The sequence below is a fragment of the Protopterus annectens genome, chromosome 1.part2 (assembly GCF_019279795.1).
Source record: "Protopterus annectens isolate FY-2018-M chromosome 1.part2, PAN1.0, whole genome shotgun sequence".
NCBI classification, from domain to species: domain Eukaryota; kingdom Metazoa; phylum Chordata; order Ceratodontiformes; family Protopteridae; genus Protopterus; species Protopterus annectens.
The window spans coordinates 366,923,156-366,951,121 of NC_056727.1; the positions used below are offsets into that span (position 1 = coordinate 366,923,156).

General features: G+C 43.8%; 1 protein-coding gene across 1 annotated transcript in view; it reads right to left on the reverse strand.

The window, feature by feature from the left end:
• FERMT1 (FERM domain containing kindlin 1) overlaps window positions 1-27,966 on the reverse strand; it is a 1,173,069-nt gene that overhangs the window by 1,006,277 nt on the left and 138,826 nt on the right. Inside the window, exon 2 of the mRNA XM_044056523.1 lies at window positions 1,476-1,656. Coding sequence (XP_043912458.1) covers window positions 1,476-1,626 — 151 coding nt within the window. The 5' untranslated portion in view covers window positions 1,627-1,656. The remainder of the gene's footprint in view (window positions 1-1,475; window positions 1,657-27,966) is intronic.

Sequence of the window (27,966 nt, forward strand, 5' to 3'; positions counted from 1 at the left end):
GCTGTCTTTCAAGGAGATGAAGTCTGAAAAGGAACGCTTGCCGTTTACTGACAGCACTACTCGTTGATGAGTTGGCACTGTTAATTTTCATGAAGTCTTTCATCCCTTCTGCTCCGAGTTTCTTTAATAATAAATCACATTTGTTAAATCTGACCCACACAATATAGGGACACTTTCTTAAAACTTGCTCTTACACCCTGTTTACAACCTGCAGAAATTGGCGCGTACAATAACAGTCATGACAACTGCAGTGTGCATCTTTAATGCACGCAAATCAGGAAGTGGATTTTTTAATTTGCTGGTCTTCCTGAAGCCAATCCACACTTTTTACTGAGCAATAAGGACTTTCAATAACATTTTAGAGTGTTGTATGCCCCCTTTGACTTGAAGTATGCTATTTTTGCAACCACAAAAATGTGGTTGTGATAATACGCAAGTACCCTTGGACAGTTGTACATACAGGAGTGAAGGATATACCTGGTCTGGGTTTCCTTATGGTGTTGCAGGACTCAGTTTAAGGTTAGTTTAAACAGTGGTTAGCTGCTTGGCTTAGCTGCTCATTTATGGCTTCAGAAGATGTCTGTATTTGTCATAGAGATCTGCTTTAAAACAGTTTGCTGGTAGTAATACTTTGCAAAGATGTGGCTTCACACATAGATACACAATGCTACAATGATTATAAGGAAGTTCTTTACATAATATGCTGAGCCACTTTACAGAATGAACACTAACAACCTAATAGGAACAGATGGGATCAGTAAGAAATCACAGTCTATTTGTTGACTAAAGTCTTATTCTTACTGGTTGTATAACATCATGCAACTGAGACAGATGTTTTTCCCTTAGGCTATTAACGGCTATCTGCTTATGACCCAGCTCTGTTAGAAATGCTGCATCTAAAAAAATCCCAATCCCTCCGCACAACACACTCCAGAGACCTCAACCTCATCCACAAACAACAGCACATGCTGGAGGGACAGGTTCATAACCAGACTGCCCATGCTATGGAATAGACTTCCCATACATGTCATGCAGAGCACCTCACTGGCCCTCTTCAAGAGAAATCTTGATGAGTGGATGGGAAATAGAAATTTCACCCCTGGGATCACTCCAGTGGCTCTACTTGATAGAGGCACTGGGATCTAACATTGGGCGGCATGATGCCAGGGCACTAGGCTTGTAAAGGCTTCAGGGCCATTAGCCTAGTACACACCTATGAACCTAAAGGGCTATTTTTACTCAAAAAAATCACCTCTATATGGAGTAAACATGGCACTGGGATCTAACATTGGGCGGCATGATGCCAGGGCACTAGGCTTGTAAAGGCTTCAGGGCCATTAGCCTAGTACATACCTATGAACCTAAAGGGCTATTTTTACTCAAAAAAATCACCTCTATATGGAGTAAACATTTAGGTTTTACTGATGACATAACCATGAACTTTACTGAATAAAAGATGAGAAAAGGTTACTTACGTATTCGTTCTACTAGTCTCAGCATCACTCCACCGATGTGCAGGTCTCCGGACACCCTTACTGGAAACTCTTTCTGCTCTCCTTCATACTGGTGATTTACAGCAATAATAAGTTCCCAAGATGTGGACGTATAATCCACGGCAGTATTCATTCTGCCAACCTTTACAGCCAGGAATGTTACCTAAAAAAGGAAGGGAATAGATTCAAGCTGTTTTCCATACACTAACAGCAATACATTATTAATGTAACTGCATGTAGTGTTGGAATAACTATCAAAAATCTCTGTATAATAGGAAACATCAGAAGCTCATACATTTGGCCCATACAGTTTGTTGAAATGTATTGAGCAAAAAGCAGAATCTAATACAATGTTTTAATGCTTGCCTCTAAAATCACATGACTAACACATCACATGATCAAATCAGAAACACAAATGTATTTTTTACATAAATACAATATAAAGATACACAAACGAAACAGGAAGAGCTTCAATCAGGACTTAAATTCTGCTTAATAACTAAAAAGCATTAAATCAAACTTTAAATTGCACTTGGCTTCAAACTATATTCCATACACATTTTATCATTTAAACGTAAGCCTGTACAGGCATCAAGATGTAACTGCTACTGTCTTTCTGATTTTAACAGCTGTTTTTCTTATCACCACCACACTACTTTGTGTTATATAACTTCTGACACATGAAAACAAACACTTTCATATTCCTTATAGATTTTATAATGTATTGCTAAAGCCTTTCTTTCAACACATTTTTAATACGCTGCCCCTGGGATTCAGAAACATCCCTACGGCAGCCTCAGTGAGGCTACAACTGAGACGCAGAGGTATGCAACATGGCTTGAAGGTAACTGCCAACTAACTGGAATCTCACAAGCAAAGCTGCTATTAACTAAGAAACCACTTCTCAGATATAGTAACCTTGCATTAGGAGATTATTCCACTAACTGTGGCTAGAGATGCTGTGAAGAGAAGTGGTGAGCAAGTAGCATGTATGTATACACACAAATGCACATTTGCTGCAAGAATGGCTAAAGCCACAATAAATAGTCTCCAGCAATATTTGCACCTACCTTGATTATTTTTAAATTGAGAGGAAATGGGTGTATACAACATTAGAACGAGGGACAAAGGAAGCAGAGAAACATACACAGGGAGGTAAGGGTGGGAAAGTACAGTTTTGTACCTACCATAAATGTAGATGTTCGAGTGCTAATACAGCTGCAGTAATCACAGATGGGTTCTCTGCCGTCAGGCGGGTCCTCGGTCGGCCGAATTCCAAAGTCTAGGTCCGGCGTCGGTTGGTGTCGCTTTCTCTCTTGACGTCAGTGAGGCCAGAGTATATAAGACACAGCCGACACCATGTTCTTCAGCCTTTCTTGCCCCAGATGTCAGGTGCCCCCAGAAGGAAGGCAATACATAAATTATATATATATATATATATATATATATATATATATATATATATATATATATATACAAACAATGCAATATAATCCAAAATCAGTAGTTGCAAGCAAATAACCATAGAAGGATAACCCAGTCAGGTTGTATGAAGAGGGGGTTAGGCCCTATGCCTTTACCAAGTGGGGAAGGCGGGAGGGTAACTTGTACTGCAGCTGTATTAGCACTCGAACATCTACATTTATGGTAGGTACAAAACTGTACTATGTTTATGGTGCATACAGCTGCAGTAATCACAGATGGGTAGACTCCCAAAGCTACACACAGGGTGGTAGGTACTAGTTGGAAATGGGATGAGCCAGAATGCCCTGCAACACAGCAGTGGCAAAGCCTGCTCTAGTTTTGGAATATAAAGGCAGGTGGTAGTGTTTTGTGAAGGTATGTACAGAACTCCAAGTGGCGGCCTCCAAAATGTCTTTGGTAGGAACTCCTCTGAGGAAGGCTGTAGAGGTAGCTGTGGCCCAGGTGGAGTGGGATCTGATGCCTGTGGGAACAGATTTCCCATGATATGAATAACAGAACCGTATGCAGTGGCCTATACACTTAGAAATTGTCTGCTTGGTCACTGGCTTCCCTTGAGCCCCTGCAGCATAGGGCACAAAAAGTTGTTCTGATTTCCTGAAGGACTTTGTTCTGTCCAAATAATAGCGTAGCTGTCTATGGAGGTCTAAAGAATGTAGCAACCTTTCCCCTTGGTTTTGAGGATTGGGGTAAAAGGTGGGTAAGTGTATGGCTTGGTTTAAAGCTACCCTGGATACCACTTTAGGCATAAATGACGGGTTGGTACGAAGGGAAACCCTGTCCTGATGGAAGATGAGGAAGGGCTGCACCACCATGAGGGCCTGTAGTTCCGAAACCCTACGAGCTGAAGTGATGGCCAGAAGGAAGGCTGTTTTCCAGGACAAATATTGCAAATCTGTTGATGCAGCTGGTTCAAAAGGAGGCAATGTTAATTTCTCTAGAATGTAATTAAGATCCCAGGCTGGTATTGGCTGTTTCCTTGGAGGTCTTATATTCTTAGCCCCTCTGAGGAACTGTCGTAAGAGTGGGTGAGAAAATAAAGGTGGATCTGAGTTGAATTCTGCAGAAATGGCTGAGGCATGGATTTTTATAGAAGAAAATGAAAGTCCACTGTTCAGTAGCTCTGCTAGATACTGTAATATCTGAGGCAAATTCAGCTTTTTAGGGTCCTGGCCTTTTTTCTCATTCCAAGAGCAGAACCGTTTCCATTTTGCGGTGTAAGCCTTTCTAGTAGATGGTCTTCTGGCCTCCAAAATGACATCCTGCACCTCCTTGGAAAGTAGGGTCTGTTGTGGTGTTAAGGAATTTTCCATGCAGCAAGATTGAGTGTTTTCAGCTGACCGTGAAGCGTTTTGTAGCTGTGCTGAGTCAGCAGAAGAGGCATTAGAGGTAGGGACCAGGGAGGAGTATGTGTTAGACTCCTCAGGAGCAGATACCAGTGTTGCCTTGGCCAATCTGGAGTAATCAGTATCATCTTCGGTCTGTCTGCTCTTGCTTTCAAGAGCACCTTGGGCAGAAGAGGCAGAGGTGGGAAAGCGTAAACTGTCCATGCTGTCCAATTGAATGAAAGGGCGTCCACTCTCCAGGCCTTTGGGTGAAAGGTCCTTGAACAAAACTTTTCCAATTGATGATTCCTGTGGGAGGCAAAAAGATCTATGTCTGGCCTCCCCCACTCCTGTATTATCTCTGTAAACACCTGAGGATGCAACTTCCATTCGTGTGGATCTGTCATATTTCTGCTTAGATTGTCTGCCAGCGTGTTTTCCAATCCTGGCAAGCACTGTGCTTGAAGTTCGATTTGCCATTCCAGAGCCAAGTTCCAAAGAGTCATGGCTAGTCTGCACAAGGGGTATGAATGTGTTCCGCCTTGTTTGTTTATGTACCACATTACTGTGGTGTTGTCTGTTCTTATCAGTAATTGTCCTGGATGCAGGAGGTCCTTGAAAGCTATAATTGCATTTATTACTGCTAGCATTTCTTTTTGATTGATGTGAAGGTGCTTTTCCTTTTGGGACCATTTGCCCTGAATGCACCTGTCTGTCATGTGCGCCCCCAGGCGTAGTCTGAGGCGTCTGTTGTGATGACTTGGTTTGCTTGAGGCTTGCAGAAAGGGAGGCCTGTGTTTGTTTGACATGCTTGGGCCCACCATAGAAATTCCTTTTGCAAACATGGAATTATTGGTATTATTGTTTCCAAACTGTGACTGTGTTGAGACCATAGTTTTTTTAGGTACCATTGAAGTTTCCTCATATGCAGCTTTGCACATGGGATTAAAAGAATGCAAGATGCCATGAAGCCCAGAGCCTGCAGTATTTTCCTTGCAGTAAGCCTGGTACATTTTGCTAGTATTTTGAAGTACTGAGTTAGCTGCCCCTGTTTTTCTGGCGTTAGATAGGCCATCTGGGTGTTTGTGTCCAAGTTGGCACCCAGGAAAGTTATTTTCTGAGATGGTGTTAGCCTGGATTTCTTTTGTTGATTGTATATCCCAGAGAATGCATTAACCGTGTTACATAAGCCAGATGTTCCAGAAGTATGTGCTTGCTGTCCGCTTGGATCAGGCAGTCGTCCAGATAAGGGTAAATTTGTATCCCTTGAAGTCTGCAGTAGGCAATCACTGATGCCAGGCACTTTGTGAATACTCTGGGCGCAGTAGATAAGCCAAAGGGCAATGCAGAGAATTGATAGTGGATTGAACCTGCAAGAAATCTGAGGTATCTTCTGCAACTTTGTCTGATTGGGACATGCAGGTGTGCCTCCTTGAGGTCCAATGTTACCAGCCAAAGCTCCTTGCCCAGCATGGGAAGAAGCTGCTGTAATGTGAGCATCTTGAATTTTGGTACGAGTAAAAATGTGTTTAGGGTTGATAAGTCCAAAATGGGTCTCCAGTCTGTTCCTTTCCTTGGTACCAGAAAAAGTCTTGAATAAAAACCTTGACCTTGTTCGTGAGTAGGTACCTCTTGTATGGCTCTCATGCTTATGAGCTTTAAAATTTGTAGTTGTGCCTCTGCCCTTTGATTGTGTGGCAGGTTTGGCATGCCTCTCATTTTTGGAAGAGTGTGGAATAGAAATTTGTAGCCTCTGTTTATAACGTCCAGGATCCATTTGTCTGTTGTGACAATATGCCAATTTCTTGCAAATAATGCTAGCTTTCCTCCCAAAGGTGCTGCCAGCTGAGACCTGCTTGGCATGGAAATGAGGGAGTCATTGAGTTTGTTTTCTGTATTGTTGTGCACTGTCTTCGCCACCTCTTGGTGCTGGAGTTTACCATTGTCGGCCTCTATATGATCCTTGTGATTGCCCTCTGCCCCTTGTGCGTCTGTATCTACCTCTTTGGGGCTTGTCAGTGGCTGGAAAGGACCAGTTTTTAGAAGGCCAATTTCTGCTAAAACGTGGTGGTTGGACCTGTAAAAAAGCTTTGACAGTTTGCATAGATTTGGCTTTTTCTTCCATTTTCCGTAATATCTCCTCAGCATTAGTACCAAACAGCACATCCTTTTGTAAAGGAGCATCTAGAAGTTTAGCTTTCACATGATCAGGCAAGCTTTGTTCCCTAAGCCAGGCATGTCTACGAATGACTGATCCTGTAGCAGCCGCTCTACTTGAGGCCTCTAGGGCATCATAGCCACATTGTAAGGTGTGTTTACCTACTTGCTCTGCACAATGCATCATATCCTGTAACTCCTTTAAATCTGGTTGTTCAGGTTGAGACATTTTATTCCTTAATTGTGATAACAGGAACTGTTGATATTTAAGCATATGAAACTGACAATTTAAGGCCCTCTTGGCAAGGGTGGCCGAGGTATATACCTTTTTTCCCCACCTTTCTAAAGATCTTGACTCTCTTTCGGCAGGAAGTGGATTCTTGGCAGTAGAGGCCTTCAATCCCTTGGGGCCTTGAGAAATGGTCTCAGGGTCAGCATTATGGCTTTTGTAGAGAAACTGGTGAGAGTTAGGAACTCTGTAGTACCTATCATAGGTTCATAGGTTCATAGGTTCATACTAGGCTATCTGCCCAAGGGCATTTATAAGCCTAGCCCATAGTTATGTGGCTTTCGCCACCCCTTTAGTTTGAATAAAAACTATGCCTATCATTTTTCTGTGCCTCTGTCAAGCAGTGACACTGAAGTAATCCCTGGGGTATATCTGCGATCTCCCATCCATTGGTCAAGATTCCTCTTGAACAAGGCCAGCGAGGTGCTCTGCCTCACATGTACCGGGATTTTGTTCCACAGCATAGGGAGTCTCTGGGTGATGAATCTGTCCCTCCAGCACGTTCTATTTATAACCGTGTCAAGGTTTAAGTCTCCCGCCTTGTGGTTCTGAGGGATCTAGATTTTTTGAGGTGAAGCATATTCATCAAATCTGGGTTTGACATGGCCTTATATGTCAGGCACAGGTCACCTCTGAGCAAGCGGTATGAGACTGAATAAAGCTGGAGTTCTTTCAGTCGGGCAGCATAAGACATATTTTGAGACCCTTTATCCTTTTGGTGAGGAACTTTTGGGGCCTTTCAAGCTGCATCAGGTGTCTGGTCAGATACATTCGAACGGGCATTGTACTCAATCATAGGTCTAATGAGTGATGAGTACAGGGGACGATGACCTCCCTTGATCTAGATGTGAATCCCTTCATGATCAGGTGGGCAATATAGAAGGTTTTCCCAACTACTTTAGCAACATGAGTGTCAAACAAAGACTACTGTCAACTTGGGTCCCCAGATCCCTGATGACTTTTTCTGTGCTCAGTGGATTGTCACCTATATGGTAGCTAGGGGTAACCTTGTTTTTCCCGAAGGGTATGACTATGCATTTTTGGCGTTTAACTTCAGGCCATGGCTCTGGCACCAGTTATCCGCTTCTGTGAGGCCCTTCTGGAGGATATCTGTGTCAGATGTGTTTTCGACTATGGCGCCAGTTTGCAGTCATCTGCAAACTTTGTCAGCCATAACCCTCCTGTGTTTGCTTGTACTTCAGAAAAGTAGATGCCGAACAAGAGTGGACCCAGGACTGAGCCCTGTGGGACACCACTTGTGACAGGCTTTGAGTCTGACATGGTTCCAGCAACTCTGACCCTGTGGGTTCTGTCGCTAGCCAGTTTGCAACCCATCTTGTGATGTATGGGTTTACATTCAAGCTGATGAGTTTTTCGATGATACCTGAGTGGGGTATTGTGTCAAGGCCTTTGCCAGGTCGAGGTAGGCTGTATGGACTGCCTTTCCCTCATCAATGGCCTTGGTGACTGTCTCGAAAAAGTCAACCAAGTTTAAGAGGCAGGATCTGCCTTTGACAAAGCCAAACTGGGTTGGATCCAAAGTCTGCAAGTTCCCTATGTCTTTATTTATGAGTTCCATTATGATCCTCTCCATGGCTTTGCAGATAAGGCTTGTCAAGCTAATGGGCGGTAATTTCCAGGGTCTGTGGAGGCACCGCCCTTATGAAGTGGGACCACAGTCGCGTCGCCACTCCTTGGGTACGTATCCTGAGGTGAGGCTAAGATTAAACAGCTGTCCTAACTGTGGGTTTAATTCCTCGTTGAGTTCATGAAGCACACAGCCGGGGACACCATCCGGTCCCATGGATGCTGTGTTTTTGCCTTAGTGAGGGCAGTTCTCACCTGGGCGTTGGAGATGTTTGGGGGCTACAATCCTCTGGAATAGATATCTCTCCTTTTGGGGGAGGGGGAGAAGTTTGCACTGAACCTGTCAGCCAGTATGTTAGCAATGTGTGTAGGTTCAGTAATTTTCACATCATTTTGAACTAATTCTGAGCATATCTGGGAGTTTCCTCCTAGGTTTCTAACATAGCTAAAGAAGGCCTTATGATTGTCTTTAGAGTCCTTGGCGATTTTTCTCTCAAAATTTGCCTTGGATGATTTTATGAGAGCTCTTAGTTTTTACTTATAATGATCAAAGGTGTCTTACCTTTCAAGGATTTTGCTCTATCTTGTAGTAGCTTCCTCCTTTTGTTGTAGAGCTTGTTTATGGCTGGGGTCCACCAGACTGGACGCTTGCCTTTGGTACAGAGAGTCTTAGTTTTGTTTGGGATTGCCTGATCCATGCAGTCCTGTAGGTGCTGGTAGAAGGCATTTGTAAGTGATTCAGCGGTTTGAGTAATGTTTACCACTGGCTCAGGGGCCTTAAAGGAGACCACACTAGTTTTTAGAAGTGTGAAATCGGCTTTTGAGAAGTTTTTCACTGTGGTCTTTTTGTTTCAGGTGGGGCGGGATGAGGACCTCCAGCGAGATTAGTTTATGATCTGATCTCACCAGTGAGGGTATACTTCGGTGTTGAACATTTTGATCCCATGTTCGTGATGATGAGATCAAGTATGTTTTCACCTCTTGTGGGGATGGTGACTAGTTGTTCCATGGCATTTGAGTTTATGAACTCCAGGAATCTTTGGGTTAGAGTGTTCGGGCTTGAGTAGTGTTCCCAGTCTATATTAGGGTAATTGAAGTCACCTAGTATGATGGTGTTTGGAGATACATTTATCCCCTCCAATGTTTTCAGGAAGGCCATGTGAGATTCCTGAGTTTGAGAGGGTGGCCTGTAACATGCTACAAATTGCAGAGCAGTCTTGCCTATGGTTAATTGCACCTGGATGGTCTCCGATGCATCGTGCGTTGCCACCAACCTTGAGGTGTGGGTGTCCTTTATGAATATGGACACCCCCCCTCCTTTCTTGGTGTTGTCCGGATTTTGGGGCCAGAACGTATGATATGAGGTGAAACCTGTTAGTGCTGGGGTGCTCTCAGGAGCCTTGAACCAGGTTTCTGTCACAGCACAGACATCGATGTTCTCCATATTGAGAAGGGCCTCGAGTGCGTGCATCTTGAGATTGAGACTTCTGGCATTGAGCAGCATTACCCTTAGTTTTTTTCCTTTTGGTGTTCTAGGGTGGTAGGTTTAGAATTTGAGCCTTGCCTAAAAAGGCACTATGGGGTGGCAAGAGCCTTTGCCAATATCCGGAAGCCCAGGGTGACAGGTGCAAGCCGTCCCTTGCGAAGCAGCGTGGCTTGTCCAGCATGTCATCCCAGGCAGACAGACATTGGATCCCCTTTGAATGACACCAGAATTTAAGCCAATTATTAAAGCTGATCATCTTATCACTGTATTGTGGCATCATTCTAGGTGAAGGTAGGATACTGCTCAAGGTCAGGGTCATACCTGCCTGGGCTACATAATCAGAGAGCTCCTCGACGTCCCTTTTCATGTAGTCCAAGGAGGTACGTCTCAGGTCGTTGACACCAGCGAGGACAATGACTGAGGCGAACTTGTACCTGCTGTTGAGAGACCTGAGTGCTTGCGTTATGTGGCGGATTCTAGCGCCCAACAGGCAGCTTACTGTGACCTTCTCCTTACTCAGTCTGGTGAGCGAGACGTCAGTGTGTCTGACTATGGAATCACCAATGACAAGTGTGTCTGGCATTTTGTTTGGCCTTAAGGGCTGTGACTGTTTGACACTCTGACTGTGTGGTCTATATGTTGCATGTGTTGGGTCGTGAGGTGGTAGTTGTTTGGGTGTCTGCTTTGGTGGCCTCTGCTGTTTTGGTAAATTTTTGACCAGAGCCTCCGAGTATGTCTTTATGTGAGTATGTGTATGATTTGAAGTTGTGATGGTACCATGTGTGACTGGGTATGTATTGTGTGTGGTTGCCTTCTCCTCCTGTCTGGTCTTGCCAGTCCTATGTTGAGAGAGCTCAGCCTCCAGTTTGGCCGTATAGTTGCATCTCTCGCATGTATTTGTGTTTTGTGGGAGAAGGAGAGGATTGTCTGTGTACATGAGGCAATTGTAACATTGCCTCAATATTCCCAGGTTCACCAGTTGAGCTGGAGAGGACACTAGCAACTGATCCTCGACATACTAGAAGTAGTAGATAAAGAACTTTCAAAGGACTCCGGGGAAGTGGGTTTTGGGCTGGTGGGGTACTATCTATAATAAGAGTGCTTTATCAAGGTGCAAGTACTGTAGGAGTAAGTGCTAGGCTTTACAGATAGAGAATAGTCTACTTGGGAATCAAGTAGAGATGAACTTTTCAGTTATAGGATATGCTGGTTAGATCAGCAGTACAGTTTAGCGTGTTTTATAGCAGGGGCTGAAGGGAGCTAGGAATTGGCCCAAAACGACCAATGGACTACTAGTTTCTGGCTGAAACTTCACCAAATCGGACAAAAGGCCGCTCAGTGCTTCCCACTCCCACTGGTAAGCAAAGAAACTTCCCTCCTTCCTAATAAGGCAATGGATCAGTAACAGGAACTAAAAACATAGCCCAGGGATCAGCAACTCTGAAACTGGACTACTCTAGTTCAGTAAAGTGGGAAAACAAGAGATTTTTGTTTTATTACAGAGATAAGGAAAAAACAGACAGTAAATGCTATAAATGCTGTAAATCGGCTAGCACTTTAGTGTGTAGCCTACAGAAACAATTTGCAACAATTAGTAACTTAAAGTGCAATAAACAGTGTAAAATGCAGAAATCACTTAAAGTAGCAGTAAAACAGGCGAAATGCAGTCGCTAGCTTAATAACAGTGGGAAAGCCACAAAAATACTTATATCTGGTAGAAAGTCACTCTTTTAGCTCTCTGCTGCTTGGATCACTCTGCAGGCCACCACGAGGATCTGTGCAGGGTTGGTACAAGCTGGAAAACACGTGTTTAGCGTGTTTTATAGCAGGGGCTGAAAGGAGCTAGGAATTGGCCCAAAACGACCAATAGACTACTAGTTTCTGGCTGAAACTTCACCAATTCGGACAAAAGGCTGCTCAGTGCTTCCCACTCCCACTGGTAAGCAAAGAAACTTCCCTCCTTCCTAATAAGGCAATGGATCAGTAACAGGAACTAAAAACAAAGCCCAGGGATCAGCAACTCTGAAACTGGACTACTCTAGTTCAGTAAGGTGGGAAAACAAGAGATTTTTTTTTTTTTTTTTTTTTACAGAGACAAGGAAAAAAACAGACAGTAAATGCTATAAATGCTTTTAAGTGGCTAGCACACTTGAGTGTGTTAGCCTACAGGTAAAATTAAGCAACAAATAACTTTTTAAGAGTGCAAAACAGTTAATCAACACAAAAACAGTTTAAATAGAATGCAGAGCTGTATAAACAGGCTAAGATGCAGTCGCTAAGCAGTAAATATTCAAAAAGCCAGAAAAAAATACTTAAATCAGTTATAGCAAATACAGTTATAACAAATGCTCTGAAATATACTGTATATTTCCAATATGTTTGAGAAGGACAGTCAGAACACAAGAAGGTTCAGGCGAAGAAGAAAAAAAAGTTTTGTTTTACTTTTGAAAAGGTAAAAAGGAGGAACAGAAGGCCTTATCAAATGTTCTCTCTGTATTAAGAAGAATGAGCTAATGACACTAGTCTGGGAGGTGTGTCACAGTAGGGGCGGGCAACTGCAAAGCCACCAAGTATAAGAGCAAGACACCAACAGGGAGGGAGGGTGGGACAAAATAGCCTAAGACACCAAGCTCTGAAAGTTGTTAAACAGAAAAAGATTTCTGAAGATTCTGAATAGACAAAGTGCTTTATATATATTAAATTATAAAAACAGTAATCTGTTAAAATAATCAAAAAGTACTTATATTTTGTAGCTCAGTTGCGGTCAAACAACTTCTCCAGCCTGCACCAAAGACCAGAACAACAACTTTTTTTTTACAAGAACACAAAAAGAACCAGCCCCCACTAGCCAAGAGATAATTACACAGAGTAAATGTTTCAGTTTATACAATAGCCTAAGACAACAAGCTATGAAAGTTTTTAAACAGAAAAAGATTTCTGAAGATTCTGAATAGACAAAGTGCTTTATATATATTAAATTATAAAAACAGTAATCTGTTAAAATAATCAAAAAATACTTATATTTTGTAGCTCAGTTGCGGTCAAACAACTTCTCCAGCCTGCACCAAGGTTTGACTGGTGCAGGAGGCAGGGAATCCAGGTTAAGGCAAGCCTCCGAATAAACATCATCAAGTATGTCCAAAACAGGAGGTATCGCCAGAGGCCTGTGTTGAGGTAACAAAAGAAATTCCCTAAGTCTTTTCTTGGAATCAGAAAAGTCTTGGCCTTCCCAATGGAAGTGTTCCCTTAAAGTGTGCAAGGTTTCCCCAAAAGAAAAATCCTCAGGAGGAGATACAGAAGGAATGGACTGCTCTGCATCCGAATCTTCAAAAGGGGAGTAAGAGTGTTCCTCTACATCAGAATGTTCTGATAAAATGGAGCCCTGATCAGAAGAGGGAGAATCTTCCTCCACTCTGGGTCTCTTTTCTGGAGGGGGTTGAGAACCCCTGATAAGAGTAATCAAATCCTCAGCCATTTTCAGCATCTGTTTTTTAGGCATGGGGCCTGGAGAAGGGCCCTGTGTAACAGGCCTCTTGGGATGCCTGGCTGCTTTGGATTTAGTAAAGGCCTTAATAGAAAAAGAAGATGAGGGTCTAAAGACACCATGGGTGGAAGTGGACCTGTCCACATTAGGAGGCTCAACATTAGCAATGGCTTCGGTTGTAGTCTGGGAAAGGGCCGAGGTACCTGCGGTCTCGGGTACAGAGGACACCGCCAAGGAAGTGTCGTCGGTAGTCAGGGACTGCAAAGGCATCTCGCTGAGAACCGGACCACGTGTAGTCGGTTTTGGCGTGGTGTCGGTGGGGACCGCGGACCTCGTGTGTCAGTCCTTGTCCTTGCGTTTTTTGGACAAAACGGTAGTCGGAGTCTCCGACGACATTTTATAATCAAAGGCTTTTCCAAAAAAGTGTTGGGCGAACTCCGCCCGACGCTTAATAGTGCGTTTATTGAAAGTAGTGCAAAAGCGACAGCCCGAGACGTCGTGGTCTGGGCCTAAACAAGGTATACAGAGGGAATGGAAATCCTTATGCGGTATTTGCTTCCCACAAGAAATACAATTGTTAACTTTTTCTGACATCGGTCTGAGGCAAGAAAAGTTTCCCCAACGGGGTACTTAGCTTTAATGAAGACTTCGGTTTCCAATTTTTCGTAAATTCAGGAGCTGGCCGACTGGCACTTGTGAACTGCTTCTGCTTCGGGCACCGCGCAGCAAAAAAGACTGAAGAACATGGCGTCGGCTGTGTCTTATATACTCTGGCCTCACTGACGTCAAGAGAGAAAGCGACACCAACCGACGCCGGACCTAGACTTTGGAATTCGGCCAACCGAGGACCCGCCTGACGGCAGAGAACCCATCTGTGATTACTGCAGCTGTATGCACGATGAACATCTAGTAGAATGACAAAGGGTATACTTCTGTTTGTGGGACAGACACCCATTTTCTTTTTTCTTTTTTTTGTTTAAGGAAAAATGGGAAAGGTTGTAAGGGTTAGGCATGGGCTCACAAATAAATATAAAATACAGACAAATACTGACGGGAAAGTGCTGACACAAAGTGAGGGGTTGGCAGTGGAATTATAGACATACAGACAGAGGGAGGACATTGGTGATGGGGAGGATTGAACAAGAAATGGGAGGGAAGTGCTACAAAAGGAAAGGAAACACCATGATGGGGGACAGGGTGGGTATCCAACTCCTGTTACCATATTGCCTGGGCTACACCGAGGGAAGTCAGTCACTACTCCGAGTGCACTCCACACTGGCCCCTCTGCTTCAGGTGGTGAAGACAGAGCCAGACAGCAGTACGACTCGAAGTCTCATGCAGACAGTTTCTAGGTGGACAACATGGGCCTCCATGCGCTGGTCTACCAACTTCCCTACCACCTTCATCAACTCCTAATTAGTGACATGTTGTGAACCCAGGGCAGTGCTACTGGAGGGAACAAAAGCACTCTTCTCTGGGGTGTGAGTGTCACAGGCCACTGGTGATGGCTGCTCCACACTATACACAATGGGGAAGCAGGTCTGGAGCCAAGTACAGTGTTGGCAGAAGAAGACCAGGCTACAGTGGGATGGGGACCTGCACTGCATCACTGGCACTGCTGTAGCAGATACTGCAGCAAATGTTAACATAAATGAATAGAAACAGAATAACAAACACCAAACAAAACATTAAAATGATAGACAGTGATAAAGAGGGGAAGGAAGTCACAAAAAGAATGACATTAGTATTATGTCCGTTAAATATGACCACTCCAAGTGATACCTAATGTTGTACTACACAGGCTCTTCATATGCTATTACAGTACTTCAGATAGTTCTGCTTAGATGCAGAATCTCAAATCCCTATGACAAGATGGTGGACAGCTGAGTAGTATCATTGTCTCTCTTTCTAGTTATGGCACAAATTCATATAGATACATTACTACTTGTTTAGCCACCCCTGGTTAAAATGGTACAAATGTAGCTATATGAATTTGTGCCATAAATTTCTGCTGCACAAAACTACCACAACTATACTCTCTTCTATCATCTCATCTCCTTTACCCTCCTTGTGTCCCCTCCCTTTCTCTGGGCTGCTTTAACTCCTTATCTTAAAAACATATTCATATACAATCAATGTAAATGTTATTTTTAATCAAAACTGTTTGTAAATGATATAAGTAATGTCAAGAATATCTGAATAATGGAACTGTTGCTCATAAATGAAACTGACTGTAAATAATGAAACAATGCAAATGAAGTTCATAATGTCTACAATGGAGCTTCTCTTCAAAGACTTCTGCTGAAAAAGGGCACTGCTCAGATGGATTTCCCTGGTAAACAAATGCCAATAAATAAATACAGAAGCTCTTCATATGCTATTAATGCACTTCAGATAGTTCCTCCTTTGTGCATAATCTCAAATCCTTATGGTACGATGTGTGGACAGGTGTGCAGTATCAGTGTCCCACTTTCCTAGACTGGATGTGGAGGTGGTAATGAGATATTGGATAATAGATGTCATGGGGATGTGTGGAGCAGTGGCCCAGTAGTCCTAGAGGAAAAGACATGTTTAGAGGTATGCCATGTGGACTTGTGCAGTGACAACATCTATGCAGCCTAGCGTCACTAGAAGAGCACTGTGCTGTACCATGCGCAGAGAAGCAACCATGTGCAACACACAAAGCTGTCAGAAGATAATTTGAAAAAAGACCATAAGATTATTTCCTACGCACCAGCCCACATAACATGGTGGTAGCAAAAAATAAGGGTTATGTCAGGTGAAAGTATGAACAACAGGGATATATACTGGAGAGAAGCAGTGGCAATATGCTAGCAATGTCCCCACTCCCAGCACCCATCGCACACCCTAACACACCCCACTGCCCACATCCCACCCCACCCTACATTAAGGTGCCCGAGGCCCCACAAACATACCCACACATAACTCCCCTAAAAAGTACAGTTGTGTACACTTACCATAAATGTAGATATCCGAGTATATTCACTGTTGCAGTCATTACATTTGGGTAATCTGCTGGCAGGTTGCCCTCAGTCGGCCTGAATTCCAAAGTCTTGGGTCCTGTGTCGGTTGCTGTCTTCTCTTCCATGACGTCAGGTCGTCAGGGGTATAAAACATGGAGCCGACGCCATTTTCTTTAGTTTTTCTTGCCTCCGATGTCAGGTGTCCCCAAAAAGGTAGCAATATTCTAAATATATATATATATATATATATATATATATATATATATATATATACATACATACATACACATACACACACACACATGCATCAATATAAACTTTACTATCATCTACAAGCAAATACATCACATAGGTTGTAGAAGATAGAGAAGGAAAGATAAACTGTAGAATGACAGGGGGAAGGTGGGAGGGTAACCTGGACTGCAACAGTCAATATACTCGAACATCTACATTTATGGTAAGTGTACACAACTGTACTATGTTATTCGTGTTTCACTGTTGCAGTCATTACATTTGGGTAGAATCCCAAAGCTATGGTTGGGAGGCTGGAGCTAAACAGCATTAGGTAAGGCTATAAGGCCCTGCAGCACTGCAGTGGCAAAGTCTGCCCTGGACTTAGAGTAGACAGGCAAATGGTAATGCTTTGTAAAGGTGTGAAGCGAACTCCAAGTAGCAGCCTCTAGAATGCCCCGCTTGGTTGGTACTCCTCTGAGAAAGGCTGCTGAAGTAGCTGCAGTCCTGGTGGAGTGAGACCTAATACACTTGGGCACAGGTTTGCCATGGTCTAAGTAGCAGAAACGGATGCAATGGCTTATCCACTTTGAAACTGTCTGCTTTGAAATAGCCTTTCCTTCTGATCCTGCAGCATATGACACTAGTAATTGCTTGTTTTTTCTTAGAGCTTTAGTCCTGCTCAAGTAGAATCTTAGCTGTCTGTGTACATCCAAGGAATGCAAAATTCTCTCCCCTTTGTTCTGCGGATTTGGATAAAAAGTTGGCAGATGAATTGTTTGGTTAAGAGCCACACTGGAAACGACCTTAGGCATAAAAGTAGGATTTGTCCTCAGAGACACCCTGTCTGGGTAAAATATGATAAAAGGCTCTACAGCCATGAGGGCCCGTAGCTCTGAAACTCTTCTTGCTGAAGTAATTGCTAGTAGCAGAGCTGTCTTCCATGATAAGAACTTTATATCAGCGGTAGCAGCTGGTTCAAATGGAGGCAGGGTGAGCTTTTCCAACACATAATTGAAGTCCAATGCAGGTAATGGTGATCTTCTAGGAGGCCTTAAATTTTTGGCTCCTCTAAGATACTGCTTTAGTAAAGGACGAGAAAAGATTGGTGGCTCTTTATTGTAATGAGCCAAAATGGCAGAGGCATGGATTTTGATTGATGAGAAAGATGGGCCTTTTTCAGCATCTCAGTTAAGTATTGTAATATCTGAGGAATATGCGGTTCTGCTGTATCAGTTCCTTGTGCTTGATTTCAAGCACAGAATCTCTTCCATTTGTCAGCATATGATTTTCTAGTACTACGCCTTCTGGCTTCCAAAATGACATTCATCACAGCTTTACTGAGAGGTGTCGTCCGTATGATTACAGGATTAGCCACGCTGCCAGGTTCAGAGTCTGTAGTCGATTGTGCAGGATCTGATTGTTTTGCTGGGACAGTAGTTGTGGTTTTTGAGGCAAGGTCCAAGCTGGGTATTGTGACAAGTTCCTTAGGACTGGGTACCGGTATTGGCGGGGCCAGTCCAGGGCAATTAATATCATCTTTGGCTTCTCTTGTCTGACTTTTAGGAGGACCTTGGGTAGAAAAGGCAGAGGAGGAAAGGCGTAAACCGATAGGTTTTTCCAACTGAAGGATAGGGTGTCCACTTTCCATGCTTGTCTGTGATAAGTCCTTGTGCAGAATCTTTTCAGTTGATAATTTTGAGGAGAGGCAAATAGGTCTATGTATGGGCTCCCCCATTTCTCTGCTGTCATGCTGAAGACTTGTGGATTTAGTTTCCAATCGTGAGGATCCATAAGGTTTCTGCTTAAATTGTCTGCCAGAGTGTTTTGTTTTCCTGGCAGGAATTGAGCTTGAAGATTTATTTGGTAGGTCAAGGCTGTGTCCCACAGTGCCATGGCTAATCTGCAAAGGGGGTATGAGTGTGTGCCCCCTTGCTTGTTTATATACCACATGACTGTGGTGTCCGTCTTTATCAGTAGTTATCCTGGATGAAGTAAGTCCTTGAAGGCTGTTAGGGCATTTTGAACAGCTAGCATCTCTTTCTGGTTGATATGTAGATGCATTTGATTTGGTGCCCATATGCCCTGAATGCATCTTCCTGCCATGTGGGCCCCCCAGGCATAACCTGATGCGTCTGTTGTTAAGGGTTGGCTGGCAGGGGGTAGAGAGAATGGCCATCCCATGTTCTGGTGACAGGCCTTTGCCCACCATAGAAACTCCTGTTGCAGGCAGGGGATGAGAGGAATCATTGTTTCCAGACTGTGAATGTTGACTCCATAAACTTTTTAGGTACCACTGAAGTTTCCTCATATGCAGTCTTGCATATGGAATTAGTAGGACGCAGGACGCCATGAAGTCCAGAGCCTGCAGAATTTGTCTTGCAGAAGATTGGGTTTTTGTTGCCATCAGTTTGAAGTAAGTAGTCAGTTGCCTTTGTTTGTCTGGCGTGAGGTAAGCCATCTGGGCAGTTGTATTCAAGCTTGCACCCAAAAATGTTATATTTTGAGAGGGTACCAGTTGTGATTTCTTTTCGTTTATTGTGTACCCTAGGCATGTTAGAAGCCTTTTCACAAACACCAGGTGTCGTAGAAGAGTGTCCTTGTTCTCTGCTTGAATGAGACAGTCGTCCAAGTAAGGATATATTTGAATACTTCTTTGTCTGCAAAATGCAATTACTGGTGCCAGGCACTTTGTAAAGAGCCCTGGGCACAGTAGATATGCCAAAGGGCAGTGCAGAGAATTGGTAATGCATTAAGCCAGCCTTGAATCTGAGGTATATTCTGCACAACTGTCTTACTGGGTCATGCAGGTATGCCTCTTTTGGGTCTAAACTCACCAGCCAAGCATTCTTGCCCAGAGGGAAGTCATTGGGTTTGCTTTCTGTAGGTTTGTGCTTTATCTCCTCCAGATTTGGAGGTGGATGCGCCCCATTGCTTTGCCCTGTATGAGTCTTGAGCCTGGTACCTGGAACCCTTACGGTGTCTGGATTTGCCCCTTTGAGCTCTGTCTGACACAGGAAAGGACCAATTTTTTGTAGGCCAGTGTCTACTGAATCTTGGTGGCTGCACTTGGCTGCACTTGTAAGAAATCTTTAACAGTTTGCATAGACTTAGCTTTGTCTTCCATTTTCTTTAAAACCTCTTCTGCCTTAATACCAAACAGAGAATCATGCTGTAAAGGTACATCTAGCAATTTAGCTTTAACATGATCAGGCAAATTTTGTTCCTTTAACCAGGCATGCCTCCTAATCACATATCCAGTAACTGTGGCCCTGCAGGAGGCCTCTAAAGAATCAAAAACACATTGCAAAGTATGCTTTCCAACTTGTTCAGCTGCATGCAATAATTCCCGCAATTCCTTATTTTCTGTACATTCTGAAATCAACATCATTTTCTGTTTCAACAATCCCATGACATGTTGTTGGTACTTAAGCATATGAAATTGACAGTTTAAGGCCCTGATTGCCAAGGTTGCAGATGTATAAACCTTTTTTCCCCATCTGTCCAGTGCCCTTGAATCCCTGTCGGAGGGGGTAGGGTTTTTTGCTGTTTAGGCCTTAACTCCCTTTGGACCCTGTGAAATAGTTTCAGGATCAGCAGCAGGGTTTCTAATTAAAAATTTATGAGAGTCAGGGACCCTGTATACCTGTCAGGCTTACTGGGAGCCAGAGGTGAGGAGTCAGGGGTCAGGCTTGACTCCGAAAACACATCATCCACAATGTCTAAAACAGAGGGAATGGCTAAAGGCTTGTTCTGAGGGAGAAGAAGGAAATCCCTGAGCCTCTTTTTTGATTCTGAGAAGACTTGACTCTCCCAGTGAAAATGCTCCCTCAAAGTATGCAAGGTTTCTCCAAATGAATAATCCCCAGGAGGAGATGCAGATGGAATAGACTCCTCAGCATCAGAATCCTCACAGGGAGGTAAAGATAATTCCTGATCAGAAGAGGAATCAGAAGAAATAGAAAACTGATCTGAAGATTCATAGTCAGTGTCTTGCCTGGGCCGCTTATCTGGAGGGGGATGGGTACCCCTGATCAAGGTAATAAGGTCTTCAGCCATTCTGATCATCTGTTTTCTAGGCATAGATGCCTGTGCACGTGGCTCAGGCGTCGTTATTTTTAGTTTTAGAAGGTGTCTTTGCCTTAGGTTTTGCAACTTTCGTCAGCTTGATATAAAAATGCTGAGGTCTGAATACACCCTCAGAAGCCGGTGCCTGCTCAGTGGCTCCGGACCCATCCGAGGGAGATACATCCGTCGGTCCAATACCTTGAGTATCCTGCGGCATGCCGAACTCCACATGGGTGTCGGAAGAGGCCTGCGACTCGAAGGTAGCGGGTATCAGGGGCTGCGAAAGCACCTCACTGAGTACCGGCTTACCAGCGACTGGCTTAGGAGAAGCTTCGTCGTTGGTTTTGGATCTCGACTGCCTTTCTCTGTCCTTTTCTTTGCATTTTTTATGTACTCTGGTAGTCGGATTGCTATCCGACGACATTTCTGGGTAGCTAAATCTGTTTCCAAAATTCTTAGATGCAAAAATATACTGACACTTAATAGTGCGTTGGTTAAATCTAGCACAAAACCGACAGCCAGGCACATTGTGATCAGGGCCTAGGCAAGGAATACAGTACAAATGGAAATCCTTATGAGGTATTTGCTTCCCACAAGTAATGTAATTATTAATTTTTTCTGACATCAGTAAAAAGCAAGAAAAAAGTTTCCCCAACTGGGTACTTAGCTTTAGTGAAGATTAGCTTTAGTGAAGACTTCGGTTCTGAAACTCAAACTCGAATATTTCAGTAGTCGGCCGACCGGCACTTGCTAAAAGCTTCAACTTCGGGCACCGCGCAGCAAGAAAGACTAAAAAAAATGGCGTCGGCCGCATGTTTTATACCCCTGATGACCTGACGTCATGGACGGAAAGACAGCAACCGACGCAGGACCCAAGACTTTGGAATTCAGGCCGACTGAGGGCAACCTGCCAGCAGATTACCCAACTGTAATGACTGCAACAGTGAAACGCGAAGAACATCTTCCACACAAGCCACCCAACTATATTCCAAAATGGCCACTGTGCACACCTCATGGATATAACAACCACCTTGTATGGCAGATAATGAGAAATAAGGACTGCAGGAAGAGAGAGGTTGTCATCCCATTACAAATAACTACTATGCCTATGCAATAAGCATGTACATTCTACATGTGGGCATGCAAAGCAGTATGTATTTATAGGGGTTGCCATAGTGGGTGAACAAATGAGATACAGATAATTCACTTCCAGCTATAAATCTATGGCATCTATCATACCTAAGGTGCATTTCTATAACAAAACACTACATATACTTCACTGGCACCTATAAAACCTATGCCAGTGGTTATAGGTAAACTGCAGCATTTTAACAAACTACTGCAAAAGCTTTAATGATAAGCAAACAAATCCTGGCAGTGGTCACCACATACAAGCAGCACAACTATAACAGACTGCCACTTATTCTCCTCTGCAACAAGACAGAACAGAGCTATCCATAATCCCACCCTGACCTGCAAAAATATCAATAAATACAACAGTCATCAGTTAATGTCTAGTAAAATCACACATAGCTACAGGGGAAATAACAGAGCAGTGTAAAGCACTGCTTGCCTACAATACTTCTCAGGAGCCCTTGCCCTGCCTTTTTCTTCCCATCAGCATAAAAGGTCATGATAGCACCTCTTCAGGTCACTGTAGTAGTGCCTGCCCTGCTCACTAGAGTGAGGTATGTCACTGGTATTGGAGACCAATCTGGCAAGAATATGCCAGGCATCTACTTTATATTGGAAACCCTCATAACAGTCATCAATCAGCTACTCCTGGTGGACCCTATCTAGCAAGAAAAGAAAGATTTTGCTTTTTCTAGAGTACCATGTGGGGACCATGACAACATCAGTGCCCTTGAAAGCCATGGCCATTTAAAAATTCACAATGCAATGAAGTATGGCAGCCTTCATGCAGGCATGCATGTTGATGATGACAACATCTGGCAGCTAGTTAGTGCAACAACAGATCTGGACTTCAGTGAGCGTGCCTATAGGGGAGTGACAAAAAATAAGAATTTTGATTTGTGGAAGCTGACAGCATTGATGTTAAGTCCAGAGAAGGGCCATCAATATGCTCAATGCCACATGCTCTAGGGAAGCCTGACTGGCACAGAAGCAGACAGCCAAGTTGGGGGGGAGGGGTCTCTCAACCAAACTACCTGTGAGAGAAATGGAGAAATTCCAGCCATCTCTGAATGTGGGTCCACAAAATTCTGTTATGTGTGGAGGAGTGACAGATATCAGTGCTGAGTTGCACACAGGACCACTCATTTCTGCTGGTGATGCTCCAGGTGGATATGTTTGAACATAGGTTAGTATCAGTAACAGTAGAACACACTGAAGAGCTATAATGTACAAGCATGATGAGATGCAATCAGGACCTTTTATGCTGATCATAGGATCACAGGATCATAGGAAATGACTAGGCTATCGACCCACTGGTCATTTTAAGCCTAGCTGTTTCATCCCAATGTAATACCATAGAAATGCTAGTCAATACCTAAGATTGCATTAAATGATGACTGCCTATGTCGAGAAGAGTTGTGGGCTTTATTCCCTGTAAGAATTTACGATGCCCCATCCTCTCGTCCAGGTTCCTCTTGAACAGTGTCACATATATGCTCTGTTTCACATGAATTGGTAGCCTGTTCCAAAAACGCGGCAGTAGTTGGGAGATAAATCTGTCCCTCCAACATTTCCTATTTAAGTCACAGGCCAAATTTAGGTCCCTAGAATGGTGGGGCTCCAGCCCATTTGATTTACAGATATGCTTAAAGTTCATTCGGTTTACAACTTGGGTTGCTCTGTAGGCCAGGCGTAAGTCTTCCCAAGAAGTCTATATGATATGGGGTAAAGTGACAGGGACTTTAGTCAGTCTGTGCAAGGCACATACTGGAGTCCCTTGATCTTCTTTGTTAGAAACCTCTGAAGTCTCTCTAATTGCTGCAGGTGCTTAGTACGCTACATGCCAAATGGAGCATTACACTCAATTATGGGCTGAATAAGTGCTGAGTATAAGGGGGTATAACTTCTTTTGCTCTCGAGGCGATGCCTTTACTAATCAAGTGTGCTATGTAGAAAGCTTTCCTTACTACAGTAGACAGTGGTCGAAGTTAAGGTCGCAGTCAACTTATGATCCCAGGTCCCTTACCACTTCACGGGTACTTTGGGTATTGTTGTTGATTTAATAGTGTGAGGGGACTTTGTGCCGAAGGGAATGAGGATGCATTTCTTTGCCTTCAGTTTGAGACCATGACTAATGCACTAGTCACTGGTCTGCGTGAGACCCTCCTGGAGTATACTGATATCATTTGGGGATTCAGTGATTGCACCTAGTTGTCTGCATACCTGGTCAGCCACAACCCCTTACTTTTGACCTGAACTTCTGATAAGTACATACCAAAAGTACAGTTGTGTACACTTACCATAAATGCAGATGTTCGAGTGTATTCACTGTTGCAGTCATTACATTTGGGTTATCTGCTTGCAGGTAGCCCTCAGTCGACCTGATTAAAAAAGTCTTGGGTCCTGCGTCGGTTGCTGTCCCTTCTTCCATGACGTCAGGTCGTCAGGGGTATAAAACATGCAGCCGACGCCATTACATCAGTTTTTCTTGCCCCAGATGTCAGGTGCCCCCCTAATGGGAAGCAATTAAATATAAAAGTACAATTATGTACCTCCAACAAAAAAGCAAATACACCAAAAAGGCTTTTAAGCATAGTAAAGGAAAGTAGAGGTATAGCCAAAAGAAGTTAGGGGGCTGGAGAGTAACCAGGACTGCAACAGTGAATACACTCAAACATCTACATTTATGGTAAGTGTACACAACTGTACTATGTTCTTCATGTTTCACTGTTGCAGTCATTACATTTGGGTAGAGTCCCAAAGCTATGGTTGGGAGGAGGAATTTAGATAGCATTAGGAGCATGAGGACCAGCTATAAGGCCCTGCAAGACTGCAGTGGCAAAGCCAGCTCTGGATTTAGAGAAAATTGACAAATGATAATGCTTGGTGAAAGTATGTACAGAACTCCAGGTAGCAGCTTCTAGGATGTCCCTGGTAGGGATGCCTCTGAGAAAGGCTGCAGAGGTAGATGTAGCCCTGATGGAGTGAGGTCTGATCCCCTGGGGGATATGTTTTCCATGGTGTTTATAGCAGAAATGATTGCATTTAGAAATGGTTTGCTTTGAAATAGCCTTCCCCTCTGCCCCTGCAGCAAATTCCACCAGCAGTTGTTCAGATTTCCTTTGAGGTTTAGTCCTGTCCAAGTAGAATCTAAGTTGTCTGTGCACATCTAAGGAATGCAGTATCCGTTCCCCTTTGTTCTGTGGATTGGGAAAGAAGGTTAGTAAATGAATGGACTGATTAAGAGCCACACTGGATACCACCTTGGGCATGAAGGATGGACTGGTTCTGAGGGTCACCCTGTCCGAATGAAAGATGGTGAAAGGCTCCACTGCCATAAGGGCCTGTAATTCAGATACCCTTCTAGCTGAAGTGATTGCTAAAAGGAAAGCTGTTTTCCAAGAAAGAAATTTTAAGTCTGCAGTAGCAGCTGGCTCGAAAGGAGGTAGAGTGAGTTTCTCCAAAACAAAGTTAAGGTCCCAGGCTGGGGTTGGAGCTCTCCTGGGTGGTCTCACATTTTTGGCCCCTCTGAGGAACTGCTTGAGCAGTGGATGAGAGAAGAGGGGAGGTTCTGTGTTATAATGAGCTGAAATGGCTGAGGCGTGGATTTTAATAGAGGAAAAAGACAGGCTCTTGTGAAGCATCTCAGTTAAGTATTGTAAATTCTGAGGTAAATTGGGCGCTGCTGTGCTCATCCCTTGAGACTGGTTCCAGGCACAGAATCTTTTCTATTTTTCAGCATAAGATTTTCTAGTACTAGGCCTCCTTGCCTCTAAAATGATATCCATGAACAGGTTTATTGAGGGATGGTAAAGGAGAGATTAAGTAATTAGCCAGGCTGCAAGGTTCAGTGTTAGAAGCTGATGGTGCAGAATCTGGTTCTGCTGCTGAGACTACAGGGAAGGAGTCTGAGGCAGGTGCCATGGGGATAACCGTGACACACTGTGCAGGAGGGGGTACCATGTTGGCACGGCCAGGCTGAAGCCATCAAAATCATCCTTGGTTTGTCCTGTTTTATTTTTAGTAGTACATTGGAGAGCAGAGGCAGAGGGGGGAAGGCATAGACTGATAGGTTTTTCCAGCTGAAGAACAGAACATCCACTTTCCAGGATTGTTTGTGGGGAGTCCTTGTGCAAAATTTGTCCAACTGGTAGTTCTGGGGAGAGGCAAACAGGTTTATATCTGGGCTCCCCCATTTGCTTGTCGACATGTTGAAAATCCTTGGTTCCAGTTTCCACTTGTGTGGGTCCATGAGGTTTCTGCTTAGTCCATCTGCCAGTGTATTTAATTTTCCTGGCAGGAATTGAGCTTGTAGGTGCACTTGGTAGCTCAAGGCTGTGTTCCACAATGCCATGGCTAGTCTGCAGAGGGGGTAAGAATGTGTACCCCCCTGACTGTTTATGTACCACATAATAAGAAGTTATGTACCTACCATAACGTTCCATGTTAGTTGTCTTCTTCTCGCCTTCTTTCTTGCTGGATGGGTTCGGAGCCGATCCTCAGCTCCGACTCGGCCAATACTAAAAGCTCGAGAGCTAATTCCACCGGCTCGAGGCTCCCCTATATCCCACAATGCTAGGCGGTAACTACTCAGATCTCGTTTGGTAGCTATACCAAGCAATACTATTCTCCAAGAATGGATTAACAATTTTCAGAGGAAGAAACACAAAAGAATTCCAGTCGGTCTGTCCAGGCTTGGGGGAAGGAGGGAGGGATGCAAGAAAGAAGGCGAGAAGAAGACAACTAACATGGAACGTTATGGTAGGTACATAACTTCTTAATGTTAAGTTGTCAATCTCGCCTTCATTCTTGCTGGATGGGACCGCATCCCTAGCACCTTATCCCGGGTGGCCTATCGGAACAGACTCTTGAGAACAGTGGAACCAAAATTGGCACGGCTTCTGGAGACCATGTCCAATTTGTAATGTGAAATGAATGTATGAGGAGAAGCCCAGGTGGCTGCTGCACAAATTAAGTCTATAGGCAACCTGTCCTGAAAGGCTATGGATGTAGCTACTGCCCTAGTTGAATGAGCTCTAGGTCTTGAGGGTAATTTTTGATGTCTGATCTCATAGATAAAAGTAATTGTAGAGGTGAGCCATCTAGATAGAGATACTTTAGTGACTGGAAGGCCCAATCTTCCTTCTGCATATGACAGAAACAATTGATCAGATTTCCTGAGTTGTTTAGTTCTGTCTAAGTAATATCTCAGTTGGCGATGAACATCCAAAAAATGCAGCTTTTGCTCTGACCTATTTGAATAGTTAGGGAAAAAAACGGGAAGATCAATAACCTGGTTTAGGTTAATCTGAGAAGAAATTTTTGGTAAAAAGGATGGATTAGTCCGAAGAGATACCCTGTCTTTGTGAAAAACTAAGTAAGGAGGGCGACTGCATAGAGCATGGAGTTCTGATACTCTTTTCGCTGAAGTTATATCTACCAGAAAAAGTGTCTTCCAAGAAAGCAATTTCACAGAACATGAATCCGCTGGTTCGAAGGGGGGAAGAATTAAAGATGCCAGAACCAAGTTTAAATCCCATTGAGGCGGAGGGTCTTTGGTTGGAGGTTTGAGAAGAAATAGACCTCTTAAGAAGGCTTTACAGAGTTTGTGAGCCATGATGCTGGATTCTGAGACACCAACATGAAAATTTGATATGGCAGCCAATTGAACTCTAATGGTTGATGCAGAAGATCCTAAATGAAAAAGTTCTGCTAGAAAGTCTAAAATAGACTGGATAGGTGCAGTAAAAGGATCAATGCTTTTCGATGATGCCCAAAGGGAAAAACGTTTCCATTTACTAGTATAAATCTTCCGGGTAGAGGATTTATGAGAGGCTATCAAGATATCTTGAACCGAGCGAGATATTGATGGAAGCCTGGCTAAGGTAGGAATTGGAGAAACCATGCTGTGAAGTTTAGGGAAGACAGAGATTGGTGCAGCTGACCCGACTGATGGGTAATCAGATCTGGTACTGGGTCCAGATGCCAAGGCTGCTCCAAAAGGTAGCGATGAAGAAAGGGGAACCATATCTGTCGAGACCAGTAAGGGGCAATGAGGATCATAGTCACTCTCAAGGCGATGGCTTTCTGAATTAGTTGAGGTATCAGTGGAAAGGGGGGAAAGGCATACAGAAGTCCCCGGGGCCAATCGTGGACTAGAGCGTCTCTTGTGGGATGGCCTGGTAACGGGAAGAGCGTGAAGAAGTCTTGACACTTGCTGTTTTGGGGAGTAGCAAAAAGATCGCA